This window comes from Taudactylus pleione, unplaced genomic scaffold (genome assembly GCF_031769625.1).
Source record: "Taudactylus pleione unplaced genomic scaffold, aTauple2 ptg000135l, whole genome shotgun sequence".
NCBI classification, from domain to species: domain Eukaryota; kingdom Metazoa; phylum Chordata; class Amphibia; order Anura; family Myobatrachidae; genus Taudactylus; species Taudactylus pleione.
Window position 1 is genome coordinate 5,856,247 of NW_028284537.1, and position 27,950 is coordinate 5,884,196.

The 27,950-nt window shown below is 40.7% G+C and overlaps 1 protein-coding gene across 8 annotated transcripts in view; it reads left to right on the forward strand.

The window, feature by feature from the left end:
- Positions 1 to 27,950, forward strand: part of MAGI1 (membrane associated guanylate kinase, WW and PDZ domain containing 1) — a 576,221-nt gene that overhangs the window by 402,640 nt on the left and 145,631 nt on the right. For all 8 annotated transcript variants that reach the window (XM_088473383.1, XM_088473386.1, XM_088473385.1 and 5 more), the window contains exons 3-4: positions 5,814 to 5,933; positions 25,383 to 25,589. In XM_088473383.1, coding sequence (XP_088329509.1) covers positions 5,814 to 5,933; positions 25,383 to 25,589 — 327 coding nt within the window. The remainder of the gene's footprint in view (positions 1 to 5,813; positions 5,934 to 25,382; positions 25,590 to 27,950) is intronic.

The following is a 27,950-nucleotide window of genomic DNA, read 5'->3' on the forward strand; positions in this document are numbered from 1 at the left end:
CTAATAGCTCCAATATATTGCTCAACATTTTACCTCAGTGGAGCTTTCAGTCTACATTCTGTGCCACCCAAATGATGCATAGTGTTCCCGCTAGGCTGTTTTAGTGTGGCCCCTCACCCTTTTAGCGGCGCCCCACAAAAATTTAGCTTTTTGTCACCGTGAGGTGAGAGCTTGGGTGTAAGTGCTGGACATGGCCCCAAGTGTGATGATTTGGAGGGCGTGTCACAAAGACACACCCCTCCACGGACGACCATGCCCCCTTTTTGGGAGCGTGTGCCTTCAACGCTCACAGAGACTCCATTCCCACCCCCTCAGCATTCTGCCCTGCCCCCGCGGCCCAGTGGGAACACTAGATGCACACTACTGTCACTTTTCTCAGCAACCTGTTAACCTACCAGTATGTCTTTTGAAGTGCGGGATGAAACCAAAACACCTGGAGGAAGTCCGTACGAACATGGGAGAACATACAAACTATACGCAGATTTGTCTTGATCGTAATGAGAAGTGTCAAGCCCTGGTACTGGGGAGGGGGGCAGTTTGTGGGTGTGTGGAAACATGCTGTTGTGAATATAGCCCCCCCCCCTCTTTCCTCCTCTTGGCGCTCACACAGATAGTACTCTGGTTGAAACAGAATGCTAATAACTCTACCGCTTGATTAGGCACTATCGTTTGACACTAAGCATTTGAGGAACTGAAGCATCGCCCCTCTGTCTGCATGATGGGCTCTACTTCTCTGCTGTATCTATTCTCATAGGCAAACGCAGGGGGGGTTCCGGCTGCCTGGAAACCCCCCTCCCCACCACACACCATGACCACAGTAGAAATAGTAATATAATAGAAGTTTACTAGTGCTGAATGTTCAGCCAGTAATAACCTATACACCAACTAGGAGATCTGGAAAACATGCACTGTTAGGGATGTACTGCTATAGAGCCCAATATGCACATACAGGTTGAGTCTCCCATATACAAAATGCTTGGGACCAGGGGTATTTTGGATAACGGAATATTCTGTATTTTGGAATATTTGCATGTCATAATGAAATATCTTGGGAATGGGACCCAAATATATACACAGAATGCATTTATGTTTCATATACACCTTATACACACAGTCTGGAGGTAATTTTATACAATATTTTTAATAATGTGTGCCTTAGACAAAGTTTATGTACATTGAACCATCAAAAATCAAAGGTTTCATTATTTTAGTCATGCCAAAATTATTCCGTATTTCGGAATATTTGGATATGGGAGACTCAACCTGTGTATGTCCAGGGCAGTGCTTGGTTCTTCTGCTGCTCCTCCAGGCTCCCGGACCTGCTCCAATAGTCTGGAATGGTGCCCACAGCTAAAATAAAAACATTCAGCTCAGACAGGATGGCGCTACGGCCACATGAAATGGCTTACTGTGATCGCTGGTCCTGTATATGCTGGAATTATGACACACAATACACTATGTATGACGCATATTAAAGCTGGTTAAGTACTAATTCTGCCCTCTTCATGGACAGGCCACACTCGCTCTAAAATCAAGAATTTGGAAACCCCCCCTCTAGAAATCCTGCGTTTGCCACTGATGCTACAGAGATTTTGGGTGCATAGCTCTCCAATGGGGGCGAGAATACATTAGCATATTTTCACCATACATTCCTAGGGTAAGGCTTAATCCCTCATTCTTTGGCTGTGTGGGATAATGTTGCTTGGTATACACCATCCATGAGAATGTAAATACCTTCTGTTGTAAAAAGTCTCTTACTGATCTATTAATAGTGGCTGCTTCTAAATCTCCTTTTAACTTACCCCACTATAGCACTAATGAGTGCACTGCAAACAAACTTATAAATGCATTAATTAGTACAACTGGAAGCTGCCATATTGGTTCTGCTGCTGAGATAAAATAAATCAGCCATCAAAGACTTCAATACAGCAGTGTCCCCAGCGGGCGCGCTATTCTGAAAGACGCTGAGACATTTGTTTGGCGCAGCAACAATCAATTTTGATGAAAGCGTCTTTCAAATACGGGAGTACTCTTGTTTTAGTCAAAATGGATATTTGCTATAAAATATATATATATATTTTTATTTGGAATAAGGAAAGTTTCCGTATAATGTTCAGATAAAGCCATTATTATTGCCATCATTTCTCGTCTCTATGCAAAGTGTATGTTGCCTTGCTCCTTCCAGAAAGCAAACATTGTGGGTTTGTTTTAAGTGAGGTTTGTAATCATCGTACACATCCAGACGGCTTAGAGAAACCCTTTGATTTTGCCATCTGCCGAGCGTGTGTCCAGCAAACAGCTTGTCACTTTATTCAGTGGGGGAAGGAGCCTTAACACCTCCTTCCTTATCCTTCTCTCTTCTGTTCCTTTCCAATGGTGTTTTAGATATTTGCTCAGATCCAAATCCGTTCTGTAGGGAATGTCAGTCAGATAGATCCTCCATATAGATAAGATTTCCCATATTGATTTATTTACCCGTTTATTGGAAACGGGTGTTAATAACCTAGAATGGAATATTTCACATAGGTCCTTAATTGGGTCACGATTAAATGTTATAGCCTACTGCTATGCATCCCTTTTTTTATTATTTTGTGCAATCCCCAATAAAAAATATACTGTATGTACATGTACAGCTTTCATTTAATATAAAGTAAACACATTCTCCTAAGTTTTTTTTTATATTTGTCAAAAATTCAGTATATTTATATACTTGCCAACTTTCTGAAATCCCGCTGCGGAGCTTATCATGCACGCCAACAGGACGCATCCATTAGGCCATGCCCATTGGTGTAGGATATTTTGGGGGAGTGACTGCAAATCACGGCCCCGTTTCCTGTCATGATGGGGCAAGCCCAACTCCCCCCACATCCCCTTCCTGCAAGAGACAGTGCCCGAAAGCAGGACTGTCTCGCTGAATTCGGGGCGGTTGAGAGATGTGTGTGTGTGTATGTATGTATATATATATATATATATATATATATATATATATATATATATGGATGTGCAGGCTCGGATAGGTTCGAGTTTGCACGTTGAGTTCGGATTTTTCCCACCAAAAAAATGGAACTCAGAAAGAGGCAAAACGTCATCTTGCATGGACGAACATCATCATTCCTGGACAAAACTAACTAATGAACTGATTTTCATGAATTCTGCATTATTTTTTAGTGAAAACTAGAAATAATATCCTGCACTTTATTTCATCTTGAGCTGTCACAGCACCATTTGCGCGACCGGTAAGGGGTGGGGGGAGAGGTGCTTTGGGCCTGCGTTCACTTGACTAGGAGGATGGGCTACATAGCAGTCTGTGCACAGGGAACACAGTGACATTGGTGTGAGTGGTGGGTGAATAGGAGAGGCTACATAGCAGTCTGTGCACAGGGTATACAGTGACATTGGTGTGAGTGGTGGGTGAATAGGATAGTCTACATAGCAGTCGATAGCAACTGATTCCAAATGCAAATGTCACACCTAGAATCAACTCCAGACCTTTTACCTGCTTAATTGATAATAAAATAACGAGGGAATAGCCCACACCTGTCCATGAAATAGCTTTTCAGTTGATAGTCCCATTACTTTTGGCCCCTTAAAAAGTGGGAGGCACATATAGAAACCGTTGTAATTCCTACACCGATCACCTGATTTGGATGTAATTACCCTCAAATTAAATCTGAAAGTCTGCAGTTGAAGCACATCTTGTTTGTTTCATTTCAAAGCCATTGTGGTGGTGAATAGAGGCCAAAACATGAAAATTCTGTCAATGTCCCAATATTTATGCACCTGACTGTATACATTATATATATATATATATATATATACATATATATATACAATCAGCTAGGACACACTTTACTTTTAACAATGTACCGTGTACTTACAGTAATGAGTGTTGCCATAGAACACTCTCATATTGTACTATGCATTACCTGTCCTGAACCTAGTGGGCAAAAATTGTCACAAAGCAAATGCTTGATGGAAACTGGGAAGCCCGCCATCACAGGGTGTGTACTATGCTTTGAGGACCTGCTTGGATGACTTGAATTATATTGGATGTGTGTATGAGGGTCCATCTGTGGGAATTCTGGGCTGGTTGTATATGTATGTTATTTCAGCAGCAATTTTATGTGCCAAGTTGGCCGCATAGACGAAGAATTAGTTGGATGTCGGCACCCTCCCTTCCTAGAGTGATGTTTAAATCTTTATTACAGTATCTGTTTCTTGGTGATTATGATCACAAGATAGGAACTGCTTTTTTTATTGTATGGTCTGTCTTTGTACTATTAATACTATAATTATTAGTATGTATGGTGTGTAATGGCACTATTAATACTATAATTATTAGTATGTATGGTGTGTAATGGCACTATTAATACTATAATTATTAGTATGTATGGTCTGTATTGCACTATTAATACTATCATTATTAGTATGTATGGTCTGTCTTGGCACTATTAATACTATAATTATTAGTATGTATGGTCGGTCTTGGCACTATTAATACTATAATTATTAGTATGTATGGTCTGTCTTGGCACTATTAATACTATAATTATTAGTATGTATGGTCTGTATTGCACTATTAATACTATAATTATTAGTATGTATGGTCTGTTTTGGCACTATTATTACTATAATTATTAGTATGTATGGTCTGTTTTGGCACTATTAATGCTATAATTATTAGTATGTATGGTCTGTTTTGGCACTATTATTACTATAATTATTAGTATGTATGGTCTGTTTTGGCACTATTATTACTATAATTATTAGTATGTATGGTCTGTTTTGGCACTATTAATACTATAATTATTAGTATGTATGGTCTGTTTTGGCACTATTATTACTATAATTATTAGTATGTATGGTCTGTTTTGGCACTATTAATTCTATCATTATTAGTATGTATGGTCTGTCTTGGCACTATTATTACTATAATTATTAGTATGTATGGTCTGTCTCTGCACTATTAATACTATAATTATTAGTATGTATGGTCTGTATTGCACTATTAATACTATAATTATTAGTATGTATTGCCTGTTTTGGTACTAGCAATACTATAATTATTAGTATCTGTACAGATAACTACATATGTATATATATTATTTTGCTGCAACAGAGGACGGGCCCCTGACTGGCCTCACCTCTATGGAACATGTTCCAAATAAACCTTTAAAATGTCCTTGACAAATGTCTGAGGGTGTTAAATTTCTAATAATTTTCACTTAAGTCACAATACACACAATGTGTGTCAAAGGGCCGCTTCTAGTTCCCTCTTGCTGAGGGCAATATAGCTAGTAAGTGTCATCTGCAGCCGGCAGCTGTGGGGTCGTTTGTCCCCTCCCTCTGGTTGTCCGTCTTAGGCAGATGTTCGGTTATCTGACCCCACAGCCTGTGATTGTAGTACAACAATGTATAACGAGGGGGTTGTGTGTGAATTTATACTTTTATTGGTGAAATGATACCTTTAGTTTACAGTTTCACTTGCAGACATAGATTATATGTGGATTTATTTAGCATTACAGCAACCTCCATTGTCTGCAGAGATATCGGCTCCTGTTGGTGTTGACCGTCTAGGGCAGGCTTAGAGAACCCGTGGCTCGACAGCTTTTGTGTAACTAGAAGTCCCAGCATGGCCCGACAGCTGCCACTGTAACCATCCGAGAGCCACGATTTGTCTACGTTTGGTCTAGAGACTTGACGTGGTTTTGGTTTTCTGTTTGGCATATTATGTATGTTTTTGTTTTTACATAATGAAATATATGATATGTTTTCTAGTGTTTAATGCAGTGATTTGAATCTTCTTGTTGCAGGCACAACACGCCCAGCTAGAGAAGGAGAAGTCCCCGGGGTGGACTACAGATTTCTGAGCGTACAGGATTTTTTGGCGCTACAACAGAGCGGAACTTTACTTGAAGTTGGAACATATGAAGGTATGTAACATATTGGTGTTTAATTATTGGCATCCACTCATTCCAAAGAGACTTGACCTGTAACTACTCTCTTAAGGAGACCTTCATCCAACCTTATGACAATCCACAGTGGCCTTTCTGTCAGTTGTCCAACCTTTGATTAATGGAGAGAAAACATGAGTAAGCTGCAAAATCAGAGGGTTCAGTATTCTGTAGTTGCTGGGCATACGAAGGAGGGAACATCAGTGTTCCACCAGTTGGTGAGAGATAGAGAGTCAGCAAAATTATAAGATCTTGGAGGATTTCAAGACCCTAAAAAAGGAGTGGGGGGAGAGACCATGTACAAAGTATACAGACAGGATCTGTCTAGGGTTCTGGAAGTCAATAAGATGCGTAAACCACTCCATCCACAAGGCCACGACAATGCCGCCCTCTACTTTGTGGCTGTTTTACTAGAAGTTTGTGCCCCTGGCCTGTACTTTTCAGATGTTTTTTTTTTTCCCCAATTGTTTTTTAATTAGAAATGGGCTGTCCCAATATTTTCTGCACAAATTCTATCATGGATCTGCCAGCGGCTCGTATTCATTTTAACCCTGTCATCTCCGTGGTCTCTGTTGGGCCCAAGGAACATAAGCTCTATTTGCAGTTGAGGTCATACAAACGGTCACCAAACTCCACATCAGACTGGCTAATCTATTGAAAGAATATAGTGCTCTATCTAGCTACAAAATTCAGTGGGTAGATCAGAGAGGTTAGACTTAAATGTAATCCCAGATACTTTGCAGTCGCTAAAAATAAATTTCAGTTTTTGTTGACAGACTCATCAGCTTAATTATTTGGTTGTATATTGGGCGAGATCCTATCATCTATTGTATGCTGCCAATTTTCCCAGACTCATCCACTCTATAAAGATTTAGCAGATTTAAATGTTATATCCTGGTTTGGTCGCAACACAGGCATTAAAATGAACGTTTCACCCAGCCTTCTCTATCTATGGCAGACTCTCCCTATATGTGTCCCAGTTGAAATTCTTAAAAATATCCAACATACTCTCTGGACAAGCAGAAAACCCAGGGTAAACGTGAGGATTCAGCATAAACACCACAGACTATGGGCATTTTGGAGTTCCTCATCTCTCAAAATATTATCAGGCTACACATCTGACGCAGTGTAAGCTGTGGCATTAAGCACCACAGCCTGGATTTCGGCCTACTATAAAAACCCTCGCTCTTGAAACATTCTCTGCTTGCTGTGATTCAAACTACAGACTGTTTATTTGGAAAGCAAAACGTTCTCCTATTGTGAAGTTTTCGCTTGCTGTTTGGGACTATCGCTCTTTCCATTCTCTCCTAATCTGTACTCTTTATAAATTGCTATTAGCATTTGAACAACCCCAAAAAGATGCCCATGAGTTGGCATGGGAGAGAAGTTCGGGGGAGACTCTGACCCTGAAGAGGTGACCAAAATGAAAGAGAATCTGCCCATAAACTCACTCTGTGTGGATTCAAGAAAAGTCCTTCAAGTTTTTTTTACAGATGGTGCCTGGTTCCAACTCAACTTCATTTCATTTTTCCTGGTCCTTCAGACCTTTATTGGCCACGTATAGTGGAAGGTGTACCCTGCGGAAAATTAGGTGCTACTAGACAAAGATCCAAGCCCTTATTGAAGCTGTAACCAATTTCCAGATGCCCGATTCCCCACTATATTCCTTGAATGCTTATAAAGTACATGCGGTCAAGTGTCATAACGCATCCAAGTGGAAATAACTTCTAGTCAATATATATCGTATGGAGCGCATTACATCTACCTTACATGCCACTCCAGATTGTTTTGTTAGTACCCTGACCTCTGTGACAGTTCAATTTGAGGCCGAACCCCCTTTGAATCCTATTTAGCTCACCATTGCTACACCCCAATACCAGCTCAATTTTGTTAGCGACTCTGTTTTGCCATACTTATTGTTTGTGATGGTTTAAAGAAACATCTTGCTGACCTTCCATTGCACTGTGGATATATGCACAATTGCATCACCAATCACATAGCTCAGTGAACTGTTCAACTGTGGCATAAATATAGCAGATGTTGTGACCTTAGTGATGACCAGCATGTCTTAACCACAACCTCCAGGGAACGGCTACAGCCAGACAGTTCAGAGTTCGAGGCAGGAACTGTGCGGTCTGGTTACAGATTCCCATGTCCTTGCTCACAGCATTCATACCCTGTGTGCGGTATGAGATCATGTCAGGCATTACTCATTATTACAGGAAAGCGCTATGATGTCATTGGGGCAGCTCCTGAGGACACGAAACAGGTCCTCCTATTCAGGCAGCACTAGCTACGTTTAGTAGCATTTGGCTCCTCAGTTACTACTAGATCCAGGTTGAGTATCTGGTTGACATTAAAAAGGTTGACACATTCTCAAGGTCGACCACCACTCTGTAGACGTATTTAGGTTGACATAGTTAAATGGTCGCCGCTTTCAAAAGGTCGACATTTAACCTGGCGACACTAAAATGTCGACATTATTTTTTGGTGATTGTTAGGGCTAGGCTAAAATTGAAAAAAAATATATATTTTTTGCGTCATCATGTTAAATTTCGACCTTTTGAATGTGTCGCCCATTTAACCCATGTTAACCTAAATACATGCCTACATATTAGTGGTCGACCTAATGCCCATGTTGTCCTATTGACTGTCGGCGTTCAGAACCTGTCGACCTTCTGGTATCGACCTTCTGAATGTTGACCTTCAGTCTGTCGACCGGTCATACCACACCCTCAGGTTGCACCAGTTGTATCAGTGCTGGAATTTAGGAGATTTATCCTGCATACAACACTTCTATGTCTTTCATGACTAAAAAAAAAACAATAAAATAAAATGTGAGAAAAATAAATAAAATAAATAGAAGTGGATGAAATGGGGCCAGGGGGGGTTCTCCTGGCATGTAAGGGGCTGGTAGTCATTGTGTAGCTTCTTCTTAATATACCCTAGATGGGTCCCACTATTTTTAGGATGGTCCTGTTTTTAAAACTGTGTTGTCTAATGCTGAAGCCGGTTTAGCTGCTGTTAGAGAACATTTTTTGCTCTATGCCCCAAGTAATTGTTTAAAACTGTTTTGTGTAACTCCTGTCAGGTCTTGATCGAATATTAACGTGTACCTGGTATCTGCACGCAGTGGCAGACATATTTGAGCTGTACCGATGCTTCTAATAATTCAGCATAGAATTCACTAGTAACTAGTAATAACACTGGGGCATGACGCCTATACAACTCCCGCCTCTTCCTGCCGGTTGTAGCTGACTCTAGAGCCTTTCAAAGCTGAGCTGTGTTTTGGAATAGTCAGTGTTTGTCTTCTTATTCTCCAGCCGTCAACACTTCCAGTTATTGATTGACAGCTTGGCATGAGCAGGAAATTAGGAATTGTACTGCTGATGAATTATTGCAGGATATGCATCTGACCAAATACCCCTGGAATTGCACTGGCATCAGCTGCACTCTAGGGATTTCATCCTGTTTTTTTCTAGAGGCTTAACACTACAAAGATGATTTCAATGAATCTATCTGCTCGGTCACATTTACAGTGTGGTGCAGTACAGTATTTTTTTTTTTTACCTCAATATGTAGTGATACCATTAATGGGCATATTTACTAATGTGTGGATTTTGCATACCATATTTAAAAGGGCAATAATAGAAATGCAAAACTAGGCTTGTTTTGCGCTAAGTATTATTGACCTTTTAAATCTGGCAGACCAAATCTGTAAACATTGAGGGTTTTGAAAATCTACTGCTTGGTAAATATGCCCCTAATAAATGTGTCTGTTAGCAGGTTCTTGGCTGATAGAAATGTTATCATATCTATTTGAATCAGAGCGTTATGTTAGTGTTTTGTATTATATATAATATTATATATAGTCGGCTCACAGATTATAATGTGTTTTAGTTTTGGGTGACATGGTTGATATTACCCTGCTTGTATTCATCCCCAGTGCTGTATAACATTATATGCAATGGGGTATATTTGCATCGCAGTGATTATTTATTTATTTATTACCAGTTATTTATATAGCGCACTCATATTGCACAGCGCTTTACAGAGAATATTTTACCATTCAAATCTGTCCCTGCCCCAGTGGAGCTTACACTCTATATTCCCTACCACAAGCTCACACACATACACACTATGGTTAATTTTGTGGGGAGCCAATTAACCTACCAGTATATTTTTGGAGTGTGGGAGGAAACCGGAGTACCCGGAGGAAACCCACGCAAGCCCAGGGAGAATATACAAACTCCACACAGTTAGGGCCGTGATAAACCTTATATCTGATGTAAAGGGGTTATTACTTCTTTAGTCAATTTACAAAACGGATTTTTGCAGAGAAACCATTGATTTTCCTTGAGGTCGAGTCAGTAGCGCAGTTCGCTGCTTCCCCGTAGGGGGCTACGTAAATCGCAGATTACGGGCAATATACTAAAAATATTATATGTCTGCTGAAGTCAGGGCTGTGTTGTAACTGTGCTGCCGGAGAAAAGAAGAGTGAGCAGTTTTACTTCCTCCCCCGGCAGGATGTCGATCATTTTGCCAAATGCCGACTCACCCCAATAGCAGTGCGCATGTCTCCACCGGCCGCCTGTGTATGCGCAGTGCTACGCTCTTCAAAGAAATCCCAGAAGACGGTCACAAAGCCTAACACCGGTGCAATGCGTTTCTGGCTGGGATTTACATGAGCGGTCTTTATTACTGCGAATTACAGCAGTATAGGGAACCTTTGGTGAATTGCAGCGGTGACTTGTTTTGTAACGCTGCGGCACATAACGTCAGTTATCACTGTAATATTGTTTTCTACGTAAATACAGATGTCTCCTTGTACATCTATCCTCCTTGCGCGTTAAACAGCCCTTCTATTTGTGCAATGCTTTGAAGTGCGAAATGCTACATTTGTGTCACTGCCGCTGACACTGTAACGTAGCATTTCGCATGGAGATACAGCCGCAGTCACACACAGAATATAGGCATGCCCAGGGCCGGCTCCAGGGGGAGCCGTGGCATGTGCAGGACGGGTAATCATTGTGGGGCGTGGCCTAACAACCATAGACCACACCCCTAAATTGTTATTTGGGGGAGTGCCCGTATGACACGCATCCTGTTAACATCAGGCTGGGAGCGAGCCCAGCACTACGTCAGTAGCTGGGCTGCCCCCAGCCCTCTTCTTGCACTGAATGGAAAACAGGACTGTCCCGCTGACATCGGGAATGGCTGGCAGGGGTGCGCCCTCGATGGGGGGCGACCCTGTTCAACCGCCCTGGCTGAACATGTCTCGAGCCAGCCCTGGGCAGGCCGCATATCATTTTAATCAGCAGTAGCTGCTTGCGCGTCCTATTCGCATCACTTTCTGAATAAGACGCATTTGAAGGTAAAAAGTCGCACGAAAACTCGCTCGCCATTAACAGAGTCCCACGGAGCTCACATGTTATGTGTAGCGCAATTTGTAGTGCGCGGAGGATAGGTATATGTGGACGCAGCTGTATACCCAGTGACTCTTTAAAAGCAATTAGCAGTTTCCTTATTTTTTATGTATGATTTGATTTGAGCGTTATATAGATAACGTGTACAATTATGCATATACAGAGACAATCAACGTTTTGCAATCCCCAGGTTATAAATCTCATCCATGCATGTAAAGTAGCCTCCCGATGTACGAAGGTTTATGCTCAACCAACATCAATTGCCTGTTGGCACACGTACGTGCATCAGAATGATTGTAATGTTACACATACTAATATATTATGTTTTCTCTGGGTTCCACTGTCAGTAAATGTACACGGTATGGGCACAATGAACAAATTCCGCTAATGTGACAATTAAGGCACAAGCGATTTTAGCCAATTCCGAACCCCTTCCATATTTTTTTGCGTTATTGAATAATATTCTCATGCAGTAAATTGTTCCAGGACAGAATAAAAATAGAATGATTTTGATTTCTTTCTAAATAAGGAAGTTAGTATTGATTGCAGGAGAAAGTAGATGCTGTAGCCCCTCTCCTCGCGCACTTTTGTCTGAATCAATCTCTGCTCCAGCTGCCATCTCTGGGGTCTCGGCTCCGGTTGCCTGGTAACCAGAGTTTCCTCAAGGCAGCTTCTGAATAGCAAACGCCAGCAAGTTTGTGATGTCTGCAGACGGATTTCTCGGCTTCAGCCTTTGCAGAACAATCATTAGAAACTAAGCATCTGCAATAAAGAAGCAGTAATACAGTATTATCCTTCATATCTAAAGCTTGCGGTTTTCTTTGTGGGTATTGTTTTTTAGATGGTTTGTCAGTTATTTAAAGATAATTGTCAAGAAATAACTTTTTGATGTGCATGAAAATGTCTGCAAAGCTCGTTGTTGTTTTTATTTTTTACATTTCCTCCCCTTTTCTGTTTATTGACAAATTAGGACATGTACGAGGATTATCTCCACTGAGAAAAATGATTTTGCAAATACTGTAAGGAGGGTGGTTTAAATCCAATCCCAAAGTTAGGTGCAATTACTGATCTGGTTCCAGTTTGGCCAAATTGGACAGGTTAAGCCAGTCAGTGCTAAAGCTAGTAATGCCTCATTATATGGAACCTCTCAGTGCATTTTGCACGCATATATATATATATATATATATATATATATATATATATATATATATATATAATATATTTACACACACACACACACACACACAACATAAGACAATTTTTATGGGCATGTAAGATAATGGCAGGTTTCTTTGACGTTCTACTTGCTTGGAGACCACACATACACAACATCAAGGTGCAATTTATTTAGACAGGAGAATGAAACTGGCCCAATGATGCTCCATTTCACCCTCAAATTGTCCTGTATTTGACTGAGGGCCTAAGTCAGAGCCGGACGCTCTAAAAGAGTGCTCACTCTGAAATCAGGACTTTTTTTTTTTTGTGCGGCCTTCTGGACGCTTGCTTAGCTGTGGGTGACCACCCACAGCTATTGCGAGCGGCCAGGTGATGGTCGAGACCATCGCGACCATCGGGTCTATTAGAGCCGGAAGGTCACCCACTGGCATCACTCGTGGTGTCAGTGGGGCCGTCCCCAAATGGCAGGCGTTCCTTCGGGAACAGAATTAGAGGGTTTAAGTGCTGCACACAACCTATATCTATTTGACAACTGGGAGGGCTAAAGATATAATAAATGTGTACGTAGCCAACAGTTCTACCCAACCTTTATGATACTCATATACAATGTGTAGATTAATTAGGAAGTGATGCTAGACACAATAAATATAGATATGATGTTTTACTTAAACTCTGAAAATACACGCAATAAGGTGCAACAATATATATATAAAATATCAATAGCAACTGTGAATCAGTACAATATGGTAGGAGCACAATCCACCGTGTACCTGACTGTACACCCTGTGGTGGTCCGTGCAGTCCCAATATGAGAGATCACCAGTTGATCTTATGATACAGTAGAAATTGAAGGGGTTACTCCCATGTGCCAACCTGATACCTGTAACACACCTCTAAGTATATAGATGTATTAGTGTCTATGGAATATGAGGATGAGAAACAGCGGCGTCCCTCTATTCTCAATAGGAGATACCTCAATAGAGCGTCCAAACGTCCTGTGTGTTGATGGTGTGCGTTGCCCGGGGTGATGCTGTGATGGTGCGGCGGTGGCTGGCTTCGGCTGGCAGCGGGGATCACTCTGTGCTGCGGTGCTCTGGACCATGCAAACACGGACACTATCCCTGTTTCCAGAGTTAGGTCCGTGCGGGTGTCTGAGTGTGCCGGTAGGCAGTGAGAGGAAGTGAACAGCGGTCCTAGCTCTGGAGAGCCGGGGGCCGAGTACACTCCTCTCAACAGAGGATATTTACCTGGATGTGCTCTCAGCTCTCTGCCTTGTTGATCTTCCTGTCGGCTTCAGGGGTGCGTTGGCGCACTTGCTGCGGTCTCCTTTCAGCTGCGTTCTCGCGATGAAATATTCAATTTACAAGTGGATACAGGTCCCGGGGCACTTTGAGTAAATGGATAAGTTCTGGGTGTTCTGTATCCAACGCGTTTCGACCTAGTTGGTCTTCCTCTGGGAGTATAAGATATCACTATTATGTCACTGTTGGATCTTTTATACGGTCCTGCTCCCTGTGATTGGCAAGTCTGATGACGTCATCGTCTTACTTGATAGGTCTGTGGTTGTCATGGTGATTGTTACCATGGATGTGTTTATTACAAACAAGTTCTGCTTTGTCCTTACTTAATAAAAGGCGTGTATTACAGCCTTATATATATTTCTGAAAAAAATATATATATATTTAGAACCACCATAATTGTTAATAGATGTATTAATATACATAGGGATCCATATTGTAGATTGATGACATAAAAAAATATAATATATATTATTAGATGATCATATTAAAGAAGTATTCTGATCAGATCCAGATTTACTTGAAACTGTATAGCTAGTGTTTGTACATCTTATAAAGACTAATTATGAAGAGCTAGTGTCTAGACCTCATCTTCATTGTTTTCAGTTAATAGCTAGGAGGGCATTTATTATATGATCAAAATTAAAAATAATAATATTAAAAAAGAGCTTGAAACAAGGTATGATCATGGCATGCACTATATTGAAATATGAGTGAAGATATAATTCTAGTAGTTTCCCTAGTGATGGGATCGTTGGTTTACCAGAATCCGATTGTGGTATTGTTTTGTCAAACTAACTGAACTAAAATGGGCCTTGATTCATTTTTTGGCAAATTATGGATTTGATTTCATTATCTCTGTTCAGACCTTTAGGGTGGAATGTTTGTAACTTGTACATCCATTCCGGTTCATGTTTATTGATGTAGTAGTCGAAATCTCCCCCCCTCCAATTAGGTTTCACGGTTTGAATTGCCATAAAACTAAGATCTTTGGGGTTGCTATTATGATGATCACAGAAATGTTTGGATAGATTGTGGCTATCCAGTTTCTTTCTAATATTTCTGATATGTTCTGCAATCCTAGTTTTCAAAGGTCTCGTAGTTCTCCCCACATATTGTTTTGGGCAAGTACATTGTAATAGATATATGACATTATTGTGGTTACATGTAAGTGTTTCTTTAATCTTGTATGTCTCCCCTGTACTGCATGATCTAAATGTATTCTTGGGCTTTGTGCTGATGGTCCTAGTACCAGTGCATCCAGAACATGAATTGCAGTGGTAAAAACCCTTGAATAATGTACTTAGCGTGGTTTGTTGCAGTTTACTCGGAGGGATATGGTTTTTTACCAATTTAGACCTGATGTCTGGTGCCTTCCTATATATCACTCTTGGTTTAGTAGGTAAAGAATTAACCAAAGTGTCATCTTCTTGCAGTAGCTGCCAATGTCTTCGGGAACGCCTTCGTTTGGCCAGCCACCTCCCCTGCCCGCCTCCAAAACGGGGCAAGCTGTCAATCAAAATCGACAGCTGCCCCGCTTTGGTGCGAGACCCGTAGTGACAGAGCGCCCGTCGCTAGCCGGGTCTCGCGCATGCGCACGTCGGAGCCGGCTCCGGCGTGCGCATGCGCAGTGGGCAAACATCGACCCGCTCTCGAGCGCATGGGGGGGGGGTCTATAGTTCTATATGACCTGATATATGGATATAACCTGATGCACTGAAACATTGAGGGTCCGATTGTCAGCCGCAAAGTGAATTTGAAAGAGGGGTCTCTCTTCTGTCAAATGAGGATTCAAATCAGGACGGGGGAAGCTCACTCCCATCCCTGGATTTGTTAGTGATTTCTATAATGAATGGGGTTATGGTCTGGTGATCATATTGACTTTTGAAGGGGCTCCCCACTTTTAGGTGCTCCTGGTTGTGGCTGCCATGATGTGGGAGACTTTAAGTTAGTTTTCCCATTCCATGTCCTATTGTTTGTAGTGAAGAGGCCGGGAGCATCAGATGGTGATGTTATTCTGCTGGTGGGGTACTTGTAAGAATGAGTGTTACTTATTTGGACTCCCTCAGTGATAAGGATGAGTGGGACTTGTCCATAGCACTTTGGAAGTATTGTATGCAGGACGAGTCCAACTCATCCTTAGCACTGAACTGGCTTAAATATTGCCATACAAACATTTTGTCACATGTGGTCCTCATAGCAATTATTATAAATAATACAAATCCAATCAGATTTGAATTGATCTAGCTGTGACGATCAGACCCTGTGACACATGGCTCACCAATGTGTTCTTTGCTGAGTGCATTGTACATATTCACGGCTGCTTACACAGTTGCCTATTCTCTATGCTGTATTCACCAGGAGGTATGTAAACCTGTTCTACAGTAAAAACAAAATGCCTATGCGAGGCCTGGAGTAGCTGGGAGAGGACAGCTTTTCTTTAGCTCTCCTGCACAAATCCTGAAAGAAATCCTGTTTTCCTGGATATACAGTATTTACTTCACAATCAGGGATTTGTTGGTTTAGCCTCTCCTGTACGTATTGGAGTGTTGCAGCTGGCTCCTGTTGTGTACTTTAAGGCACTATTCCCCGGCGACTTGAGCAGGGGCGTTTCTAGAGAGGAGGGGGCCCGTGTGCAGTCTCCGACATGGGCCCCCTCCTCTCCGCCCAGCAGCGCACTGAGCTGTGTGCGGCCAGCGCCGGAGTTATAAACTCTGGGCACTAGAGTATGCCCAGAGTCTATAGTGTATGTAGAGGTCCCCGGGAAAATGGCCGCGGCAGCCATTTTCCCTGTACTGCACATGCGTAAACGATGGGAAAATGGCCGGCACGGCCATTTTCCAGTCGTTTTACAGCGCTGGATCCTCGCGCCGACGTGGGACTCCGGAGGGGTAAGTAATATTATGGGTGCAGGGTGTGCGGTGCGGGGCCCCCTTGGACCCAGAGGCCTGTGTTCACTGCACACCCTGCACCCATTATAGATACGCCCCTGGACTCGAGATGGCGGTTTCCTTCTCCTGCTGGCCCAGAGTCTCCATCCCTACTCTTAACTACTGCTTCTCAAAATACTACTTAACCTGGTGGTTTGCTTTCATTAACCGGCTATTCCTGGTGCTCCGGTCCCTCTGCCGCCGACTGCTTGCCCGGTCTCCACTCCCCGCTGCCTTGCTCTGGCGATTTGAACACAACGGCCACCATTTTGGGACCGCACCCTACCTGAAGTAGCGCCACTGCTGATCTTGCTGGAACGTTGATCTTGCCGCTGCTGCTCATTATTCTGCAGTTTCTCCCTGTTGTTGGTGCCTCTAATCTCCTGTTACTCACCAAGGGATTCTGTTCCTGTGTCTGATAATTAGATTGGACAGTTGACAGCCATTTTATTTTAAGTGCCTCTGGTGGTGGGATTCAGCTCCTCATAACAGATCCTGACACTGGCTGCAGTATATAGCTGTTGCTGGAGAACATAGGTGGTGTGCTAACCACCACCATTTAGTCTGTACCTGCTTACAGTTGCTGCGGATACTTGCGGCTTGATTACCTTACAGATGGCTAGTTCAATGCAGCTGATTCTTCAAGCTATTGCTACTTCCACACAGAGGCTTCTCAATAAACTTGGAGAAGTAATGAGGCTACCTTCTGCATGTCCTATAAGAGAGAACAAGTCTGGAGCTTTATCCTTACCTAGGGAAGTGTCTATTCCCATGCTGGATACGCTTTCAAACCCTAGGTGGTCGGGATCTACTGTGTTTTTCCAAAGAGTGCTACATTTCAAGTGGAGGAATCGGGGCACCGGGCTTTGCCATTCAAGTTTTTCATATTTTTTTTCTGTGTCCCCTTGGAAGGATGGATGTCTTCAGGATACATCATTAAAGTATTCCATGTACTTTTCTGTACGTCTTTGGGCGAATGGGGATGGAACTATGCCTTTATTTTCACTGCCTCCTGAGGCCTGGACGGATTAATGATTAATAATTTGATGCCCCTCATTATGCTTTCATGTTCCAATATTTCTTTGTCTTGTTGGTTATAATATCCTAGTATATAAATTAGTATGTTGCCAAGCTTTAAGTATGTGAAGAATGTTTTATCTCTATAGTATGTCTGTGGAAAATGTTTTATCCTTATTATGCGGGAGAGCTGGTTTTAGCATAGTCTAGCCTAGCTAAGGTCAACAATATATTGCCCTTGTCATATATGTGTTTTACTATCCTTTGTGTGGGTGGAGGGAGAGGGTTTATAGGTTAGGATATTGTAGGTTGGTAAGGGGGAATTGGGATCCAAGTATGCCTGGGTTGGGGTTAGGCCATACAGGGTGGGGGGTTATAGGATGGGTTGTTTTGGAGGGTTTTGATTTATGGCAGATTATTAGTATTTGTTAATTTTATTTAGTAATATTTTGCAATTATTATATTTCAGGCTTAAGATGTAAGGTACTTTTGTACTTTTATATGCCTCTAGCACTGGCTATTTATATTTCATATTTGGTAAATGAGCTCATATGGTGCCTATGGGCTCTTACTGTTTATTGATATACTATGTGGTGCTCTTTATATCCTGCTTTATTGGTTATTTGTCTTTACCTATGTTTATTGCCTGATTGTATTTATTTTTGTATATCTACCATTATTATTTGTTATTGGGTGTTTTATTCTAAGTTCTCTATTGGGAATTATGCCATTTAAGAAGGTAATACCGAATATTATTCTTTGAATCAATGTCTATGCAACTTGTCTTACACCTGAACAACAGTATGCTTAATCTGTTCGTGAATTTGCTCTCTACTGAGTCTGTATCAGGCATAATTTGTAATGGAGTTAATATATGTGTCATTGTTTGTTTATGTTATTATAAAATCAATTAAAATTATTGAATTAAAAAAAAAAAATGCCTAAATAAATCTTATTTATTTAATTGGGATACCTTTCGACATGATGTCAATAAATCTGCTTTGGATTTATTTTCTAATGATATTCAAAATACTTGGGTATGGGAAAGCAATGTTTGTATTAAGGCTAGTGATACATCACTGTTACATAGTGTAGCACATAGCAGGCAATGTAAGCTGCTGGGTTTCTGTCACCGGAACCCTGATATGATCTGTCAGCGCTGTCTGCAGCGTTCACTGTGTGTATATCAGTGTTTATAGCACAGGGACTCGGTACGTACGCTTACTGTCGTGAACAGGACAACACAGCGTAGATCTCAGAGCCAGTGACTCCATGTGACGACAGTGGAGTCTCTTAGGGGTCTATTTACTAAGCAGTGTTAGGAGACAGAGTGCAAAGTGATAAGGTGCCAGCCAATCAGCTCCCAACTGTCATTTTTCAAACACAGCCTGTGAGATGACAGTTGGGAGCTGATTGGCTGGCACCTTATCACTTTTCACTCTATCTCCTAACACTGCTTAGTAAATAAACCCCTTAGTACGGTGAGAAAATGACCGCACACATAGGCATAGGAGTCTTGTTTGGTTCTATTTACCAACATGTTTGATAATGATCCAATCCACTTAAAATTGATAATTACTAGGCATCACAGAGCCAGTCCATTGGTGCCATGCCTTCAACGATACCGCAGGGTGGACGGCCAGCATTAAAGTCATCCGTTGTCTTTTAGCTAATAGTTACTTATTATATTGCATCTCGAACCTGTTTGGAAAACTGTTACTGGGGCAGTCAGTCCCTCTGCAGTATGACTTGTATTTTAAATCACTGACGTGAGTTTTTTTTTTTTTTATATAATGATTTTGGTGGTGGGGCAGGAAGTTGTGTCTTTTAAGTGGTTTTTTTAGTGATAATTAGGTTTTAAAAATTTTGTTACTTTTTTTGTTTCTTATAAACAAAATGCCAGAGCCAGACATTGGATAAAACTAGAACACTGGAGTGCGTATAGGCTGTATACATTTATAAGGGAATTCTGATCCGTGCAGTGGCCAGGAAATGCCTGTAGAACGGTCAGGGGAAGGCACTTAACGAACAGCATCTGTGCATCCCATAAAGGTGCACAGAGAATAAGCGAGGAGAGGTGCCGGCAAAATGTAATTCCCCCCTATTAATCCAAGAACTCTCACAATTCAGTTTACATTAGTTTTTTTTAGTTTTTTCGGTCTCTGTGTTTGTTCTTTGTCTTGTCTTGATGATTTTTCCTTTCCAATGATGTAACACACTATGGGGTATATATAATAGGGTGCGAGTTCCCAGAATTGGTGCAATATTGGCGATTTAAGGCTGTAGATTTAAAGAGGCAATCATTTTCCCTTTTTAATTAATGCTGCTTTAAATCGACAGACTTAATTATAGAGATGAAGCTGTTTCACGGAACCCACACACTATTACATATAGTCCTATATAGGCTTGTGCATAACGGTGAGTTTCGTTCTGATCGGAATGAACTAGTACACACATGTGACCAATATGAGTGAGTACAAATGAACACACTTTATTTACAAGTAACAAACAAACAATAAACAAACAACATACAAAGTATACAGTATACTCAACTCTTGTCTATGTATTCAGATGACACCGGTAATTCATCATCTTCAGCATAAGATGTACTTCATCTTATCTTCTCTCTGGGGAGCCCATCGTTTCACAACGCCCAGGTTATTCAATATACATTGCAGGCACCTCTTCTGCAGACTTTGAGATCCGTGCATGAGCTAAAGGGTCCTTTGTGTACCTCTGGTTTATATACCCTAGTCTGGGGTGTTGGCTTGCCGGATATTAAGCCCATACTAGTTACATACAGTGCTAGGTATCAAGCACTCATTGGTCCAGCATAGCATTGACCAAACTTATCTCTCTTGCACATGCTCCGTAAGCACTAAGATATATACTACCAGACAAAGACATACAGTAATGACGTATCCTAGTATGTTTGGAGATGAACTGTTTCAATGCTCCTTTGTGTAGAGTGTAGACATCACTGCTAATTACCCATAATGCTTAGCATCTCTACACATCTTAGAATGGAATGTAGCTAACTGATAAGAACATAGAAGCTATGAATGGCTCATTATACTTCTAGTAGTAGAAATGACAGGTAGAGCTAGGCCTCAATATTTATGGCTTATTTGACCCCAAAAGGTCATTTGACCATTCTATGGAAAAACAGCAACTGTATTAAGACAATCTCATTTCAAACCTCAAGAGGCCTAGCAAGGGAATATATGTGTTTGTAACTTATATGCCTATGTAGAAATTAACTATTTAACCCACTGGTTACAGCTTGTGTATATGTATGTGTATATATATATATATATATATAATATATATACATACAAAAAGGTCCACACCCACGTTTTCCTGTCAGTGTTGCTGGGGTCGCAAGCTCAAACGGGCTCAGTAGCTCCAAAAGTATAAGAACATATTGAGCGCACTCACCAGACTTGTAAAGATTTAAAAATTTACAAGTCTGGTGAGTGCGCTCAATATGTTCTTATATATATATATATATATATATATATATATATATACACATACATATTACATACACATTTATTTGCCTTGTGGTGATGCTGGACGTATTGCTGCTATTGATGTTGGTCTAGAATGACCCTGGTTGGGACCAAAGTCGACAGACAGAGATAAAGTATATGTGCTAACAGACATGAGTTGTGGTGCAATGCGATACTTATATGCCTAAGGAAATGTTTACAACATGGTGTGTACACTGGGCGGTGATGAATTAAGAATAAAGTGGTACACAACAATTTTATTCCTACCTGCAGGACACTGCGGCCCGCAGGTGAGGACGACACCCGGCATGTTGTTTTAGCACGACGCCGACAAAAGTTAAGGATGCAATTGGCACTTTTGAAATTGGGCAGGGTGCGGTGCCCCGCAAAGACAACCTAGTGGGAATGCTATATGTATGTGTATATATATATATATATATATATACAAATTCTATGCAGCGGCACTTTGTAATCAATCTACGATGCACAGGTCAAGTTTCAACGTTTCGATGCTTTAACAATACATCGTCATCAGGAAAGGCTTTTTGTTATATATAGGTGAGTGCCACCTGATTTGCTTTATATATATATATATATACATATATATATATATATATATATATATATATATATACAGAAAACTCAGCACTCACCATTTTTTAAATCACTCACAATAATACTTAAACAATGGGGTTTTGGTTCATGGATTGGTCAATGTATTTAAGCCTGCAGCCCACATCACGGGACCCCACTTCTCTGCAGGTCCTACACTATCTGTCAAACTGATGGAAACCTGGTAGCTGCTATCACATCTGTTTTTATTTATTTAACCAATGTGGTCACAAGCCACTTAGCACCCCAGACCTGGAAATGGCGAGTGCAGGTTTGCACCCCAAATCTGGGAGTGGTGAGTGCAGTGGATTTCTGAATATGAATATATATATCTATATATATATATATAGTTACCACACGACTGGCACTCCACAGTGGTAAAGGAAATCTTGCCTCGTTGCCTTCCCTAGGGTAAGACCCAAATAATATAGCAGCAGACGGGCGGCACTCGTAGGGCTTGTAAATGATCAGGAGAAATGCTCAACCTTTAGGTCATTTTAATAGCATACCAACGTTTCAATCCCAAACAGAGGATTTTTCAGAGCCTTGACAAAAATCCTCTGTGTGGGATTGAAACGTTGGTATGCTATTAAAATGACCTAAAGGTTGAGCATTTCTCCTGATCATTTACAAGCCCTACGAGTGCCGTCGTCCGTCTACTGCTATATACAGGTTGAGTCTCCCATATCCAAAATGCTTGGGACCAGGGGTATTTTGGATATCGGAATATTCCGTATTTTGGAATATTTGCATATTATAATGAAATGTCTTGGGAATGGGACCCAAATTACACACAGAATGCATTTATGTGTTATATACACCTTATACACATAGCCTGCAGGTCATTTTATCCAATATTTTTTTATAATTTTGTGCATCAAAAAAAGTTTGTGTACAGACATGAAATTAATTTATGTTTCATATACACCTTATACACACAGCCTTAAGGTTATTTTATACAATATTTTTAATAATTTGTGCCTTAGACAAAGGTTTATGTACATTAAACCATCAAAAATCAAAGTTTCATTATCTCAGCCATGCTGAAAATATTCCGTATTTCGGAATATTTGGATATGGGAGACTCAACCTGTATCTATATATACATATGTGTGTTTGTATATTTATATATATATATATATATATATATATATATATTATATAATGTCTGAGTCTCCCATGACGGAATAATACGGAATTATTTTGGCATGACTGAGATAGTGAAACCTTTGGTTTTTGATGGTTCAATGTACACAAGGCACAAATTATTAAAAGTATTGTGTAAAATTACCTTCAGGCTGTGTGTATAAGGTGTATATGAAATATAACTGAATTTCATTTCTGTACACAAACTTTGTTTGAACCACAAAATTATTGAATATATTGTATAAAATTACCTGCAGTCTGTGTGTATAAGGTGTATATAACACATAAATGCATTCTGTGTGTATATTTGGGTCCTATTTCCAAGATATTTCATTATGGTATGCAATTATTCCATAATACGGAATATTCCGTTATCCAAAATATCCCTGGTCCCAAGCAGTTTGGATATGGGAGACTCAACCTGTATTTGTTTTTAATTTTTTTTCAAATAGGGGTCTCACACCAACTGCCAGTGATGTTTGGCAGCAGTTAGGGTGACCATTGGTGGACTCCCCTATTTGAATATTGGACTGCGCTGGAGTCGCTACTGCTAAGGACTACAAAAAAAAACTTAAGTTACTTAATCTTGATACCTAGCATGCTCCTTTACACCAGAGACATAAAATAAACTAAGCATACACCAGTCCTCATACGTCTAGCCTAGATGTATTTGGACACATCTATGTAAGTTAAGATGGTATGAAGGAAATGAAAATATGTAAGTACCACCGGGTTGAAACCAGGTACATCAGCTAGTATATATAATTGTCTGTATATATATGGTATATATGAAAATTCGGCGCCAATTATAAATCCACTTAAGGGTATATATAAAATACAATAACGGGCACTTTGAACAGAGATTATTCAATAATCACCTTACTACACTCCCCTTCTCTCAAAAGGGTGTCTGCTCTATCAAAAAAATGGTGCCAATTTTATTCTGCCACAGATAGAAATTTTTCGTAAATGAAATTGATATGGAGCGCCTAAAAGTGCTTAGTGCCGTATAACAATAATTGAATAATTGAGAATATACTTCAGCCACTCTTAAAGTGCAAAATAAAGTGTATATTTGCAATAAAAAGTATGTAGTTCATTCAAACTTATAAAAAGAAAAATAAAGGTGACATTTGCAGTAACGATATAAAGTATTATAGTGCAATTAAAGTGTTTTTAGTGCAAAATGAGGAAGTACATACGTGTATATAAAAACCACAATAATATGCTAAAGTCACTAAAAAAAAAGTACACAATTTATTTAAAAAACACAACGGTGACTGTGCAATAAAGGTTTGCACCGTAAAAATATACACGGACAACACAAATAAAAGAGATAAGATAAAATATATATATATAGAACAGTAATGAGCTTATTTCTGTTTTCTGATTCAGATTAGGAAGGTCCAGGAAGGCAGAATAGCACTGGCCCTATATAGTGTGTGTGTATATATATATATATATATATATATATATATAAGAAAAATTTTAAAATGTTGAATCCTTTGGAAATAGGTAACTTTTATATCTTATTGAGTCGTAAATTTAATTCATAATGAGAGAAAATAAGGAAGCACTGATGCCTTTTGGAATGTAAGTGTTGTAATTTGCACCGTTGGACATCATTCCAGCACAACCTCCCAATACCTTTTTCTTTACAAAGATGTTTTAATAAAAATTGCTCACAAAAACCTCAAGTGGTTCATTTGAATTGAAAAGTTTTCTGAAGCAGAAGAAGCCTCCACAGCTGCCTCCATTTCCTCAGTGACTAATGCTGGATCTACAGGGTTCTCATTCTACATTTGTGGACAGAATTATAACCTCCCCCCCCCCCCCCCCCTGCTTCCCCCCCAAAAATAACCCTGAATTCTAACAGAAGTGGGTCCAGCACGATAATGTGGGTCATTCTATCCTTTCTTCGCCGCTCGGGTGAAAGGGATAATGAATTTTATATTTTTTGTCGGGTACACTCTAAACCTGACATCACATTGTACAAAAGCACACTTGGACGAGGCCTGCTAATTGAAATTCGCAGCAAGATGAAGTTTTGCTATTCAGCCCAGCTGCCTTTTGTTTTAAATCTCTGGAATGAATGATCTTCAACAATACACTGCTCAATTCCCCCAGTAAATTCAACTTGAGTAACCCAGAAAACACAAAGAAACCATCAGCCCTCCTTCACCACCAGTAACCCCCCCCCACTCCTTCCAAGCTCATGTCTGGAATTGTAATAGTATAATATCTGCCAATGAAAATGAATGAGTCCCAAATATATTCGTTTTTAACATGCAAATTTGCTTCCATTGCCTAGGTAACTATTATGGGACGCCCAAGCCTCCAAGCCAGCCTGTCGGTGGGAAAGTAACTTCCGGTGATGCATTGCACAACCCTTTACCCGGAGCCAAGCTACCAACCCCCAAACGGACAAAGTCTTACAATGATATGCAAAATGCTGGTATAGTGCACGCCGAGAATTATTATGACGATGAGGCTCCTGAAATGAACAGTAGTTTTACAGGTAATCTGTTACTACGTTTGTTTAGATAAATGTGCTTCCTAGTAAAATACTATCATGTTTTTATAATTCAGTTTTTTAACGAGCCATACCTCAACAAGGAGCCTGTTGGGGGGGCTGTGGAAATGCCTAGAGATTAATGGGTCTATTTACTAAGCAGTGTTAGAAGACAGAGTGAAAAGTGATAAGGTACCAGCCAATCAGCTCCCAACTGTCATTTTTCAAACACAGCCTGTGAGATGACAGTTAGGAGCTGATTAGCTGGCACCTTATCACTTTTCACTCTGTCTCCTAACACTGCTTAGTACATAGACCCCACAGTCAATTCATAAAGACCATATACTCTGTACCCTCACACAGGATCTGCGGATCATAAGCCGGCATCACACAAGCGATGGGGCAGTGTCCAACTTTGGCAAAAGTACATGTGTCCTTATACATCTTTGCTGCAGTGGCACCAAAAAGCCCCCCCTCGTGCACGCCAGGTACCGTGAGACTCTGCTAGCGCCAGGCTTCTATTTTTAATTTCTTTTCTCCGAAAATGCAATGTGATGCCACTAGGACGCACCAGCAGACACTGCTGATCAATTAGATATACGACGCTTGTATATTTGTGTGCGACTGAGTCTCTGAATCTGTATACAAAGCGCTACAATGTAGCGGCCACAGCTTTTTTTCATTTCCGTTGTGCTTCATATACAGACTCAGGGGCACACAGATATACAAGTGTCACATATCACATTAATCAGCGCAGTCTGCTGGTGCGTCCTAGTCACATCACATTAAGGGCCGTATTCAATTAGATGCGAAAAAGTATCGCGGATGGCGTCATTTCGACAGGCTGAAACTTTACTCCGTGTTCAATTCCAAATAGTTTTTGCGTACGCAAAAACACAATGCAATGTTATAGGCGAAAAAGAATCGCCTATGAATAGGTGGTGAAAAAAAGTGCAGATTTGCAGTTTTAGGGTGCAAACGTCGGGAAACCTCTCAGCACCCTTGGGACAGTCCCCCAAAGCATAACCGTCAAAAAATCCTTAAATAGAATTGAGGAACACCCCAAAAATTTACTTTGAAAATGGGGGCGGAAAAGTGCAAAGTGGGGGTACAAACTTTTAAACTAGCGAAATGGACTTTTGGGGGGTCTGCAAGTATGGGGGGAGGTGTTATTTTGATTACAGGTGTTTGGCGAAGGTGCGTTTTTTAAAACTTCACTTTTGTGATTTTAAACCATGCTTGCACCAATATAAGTACCCCAAATTTGCTGGGACCACTTATTTTCTCCCCCAAAAAACTGCTTAATGCTATTCTTCACCACTTGTGCAAAGATGCTAATTAGAGGCAGTTGACAGCTCTTAAGTACCCCAAATAGCTTCACTAGAGTTATTCGGGGGTATTTATAGTGATCCCCAATGTTAGTGCATCTTTTGGGGGGTGTCAGGCTGATTTCCCTGTTTTTGACAGCACTTTTCGCCTGTTTGAGTATCGTCAAGATGCGTTTTCGCATCTTTTGGAATTGAATATGGCGAATAGCGAGGGCGTGCCCGATAAGTTTCCGCAGCCAAAACATGCGATGTAGGCGAAAAGTGCAGCAGGCGAAACCTTTCCGACTTTTCGTGGCTAATTGAATACGGCCCTAAGACTTAAATGCATTTTTGGTGAAAAAAGATGCCTGACGCTAGCGGGCCAGACGAGTCGCGCTGCGTGTCGTATGGAGGCTAGATGTATGAGGACACATCTGTAGGTTACCAAATTGGATAATGTTTAGGACTGGGGGGGCTGTATCACTTCTGGCATGTCGGTGTGTTTGGAAGTAGCCTACAGCTACAGGTTGATAATGGTCATCCTCCAACCTCATTTAGCAACATGTACAATAATGTTCTCATTGATTTAATTTGAATTATTACCAGGCATCATAGTCCTATTTGGCGATGACCTGATGTTTACAATGGGTTTGGACAGTATTAAAGAAGGGGACATTGCTTGGCTTGTGGCCAATGAGTAGGAGCATAATCGAGGAAGCCCAGCTTCTCCTAGGGTTGAAGTAAGCAGAGCACCCTTTAAATCCAGCTACTTCAATGGGCATCATGGTTCTGGTCATACAACAGATAAAGAAGCTTTACTGCCTTGTAAAGGGCTATAAAACTTCCATACTGAATAATATTTCTTGTGGCTTCTGGTGGAAGCATGTGAGAATTTTTAATGGTCTAGTGAAGAAAAAATTACTTCGGAGCACCAAGGTGTAACAAGATATTGCCACCCATGTAACTGCTCTAAGAGCAATTTGTCTTAGAGCAGCGGGAAAAGGGAAAAGCTTGAGTTTCTAGAGATCCTCCTCCTTCTGGACTGGTAATTACTGCTGAA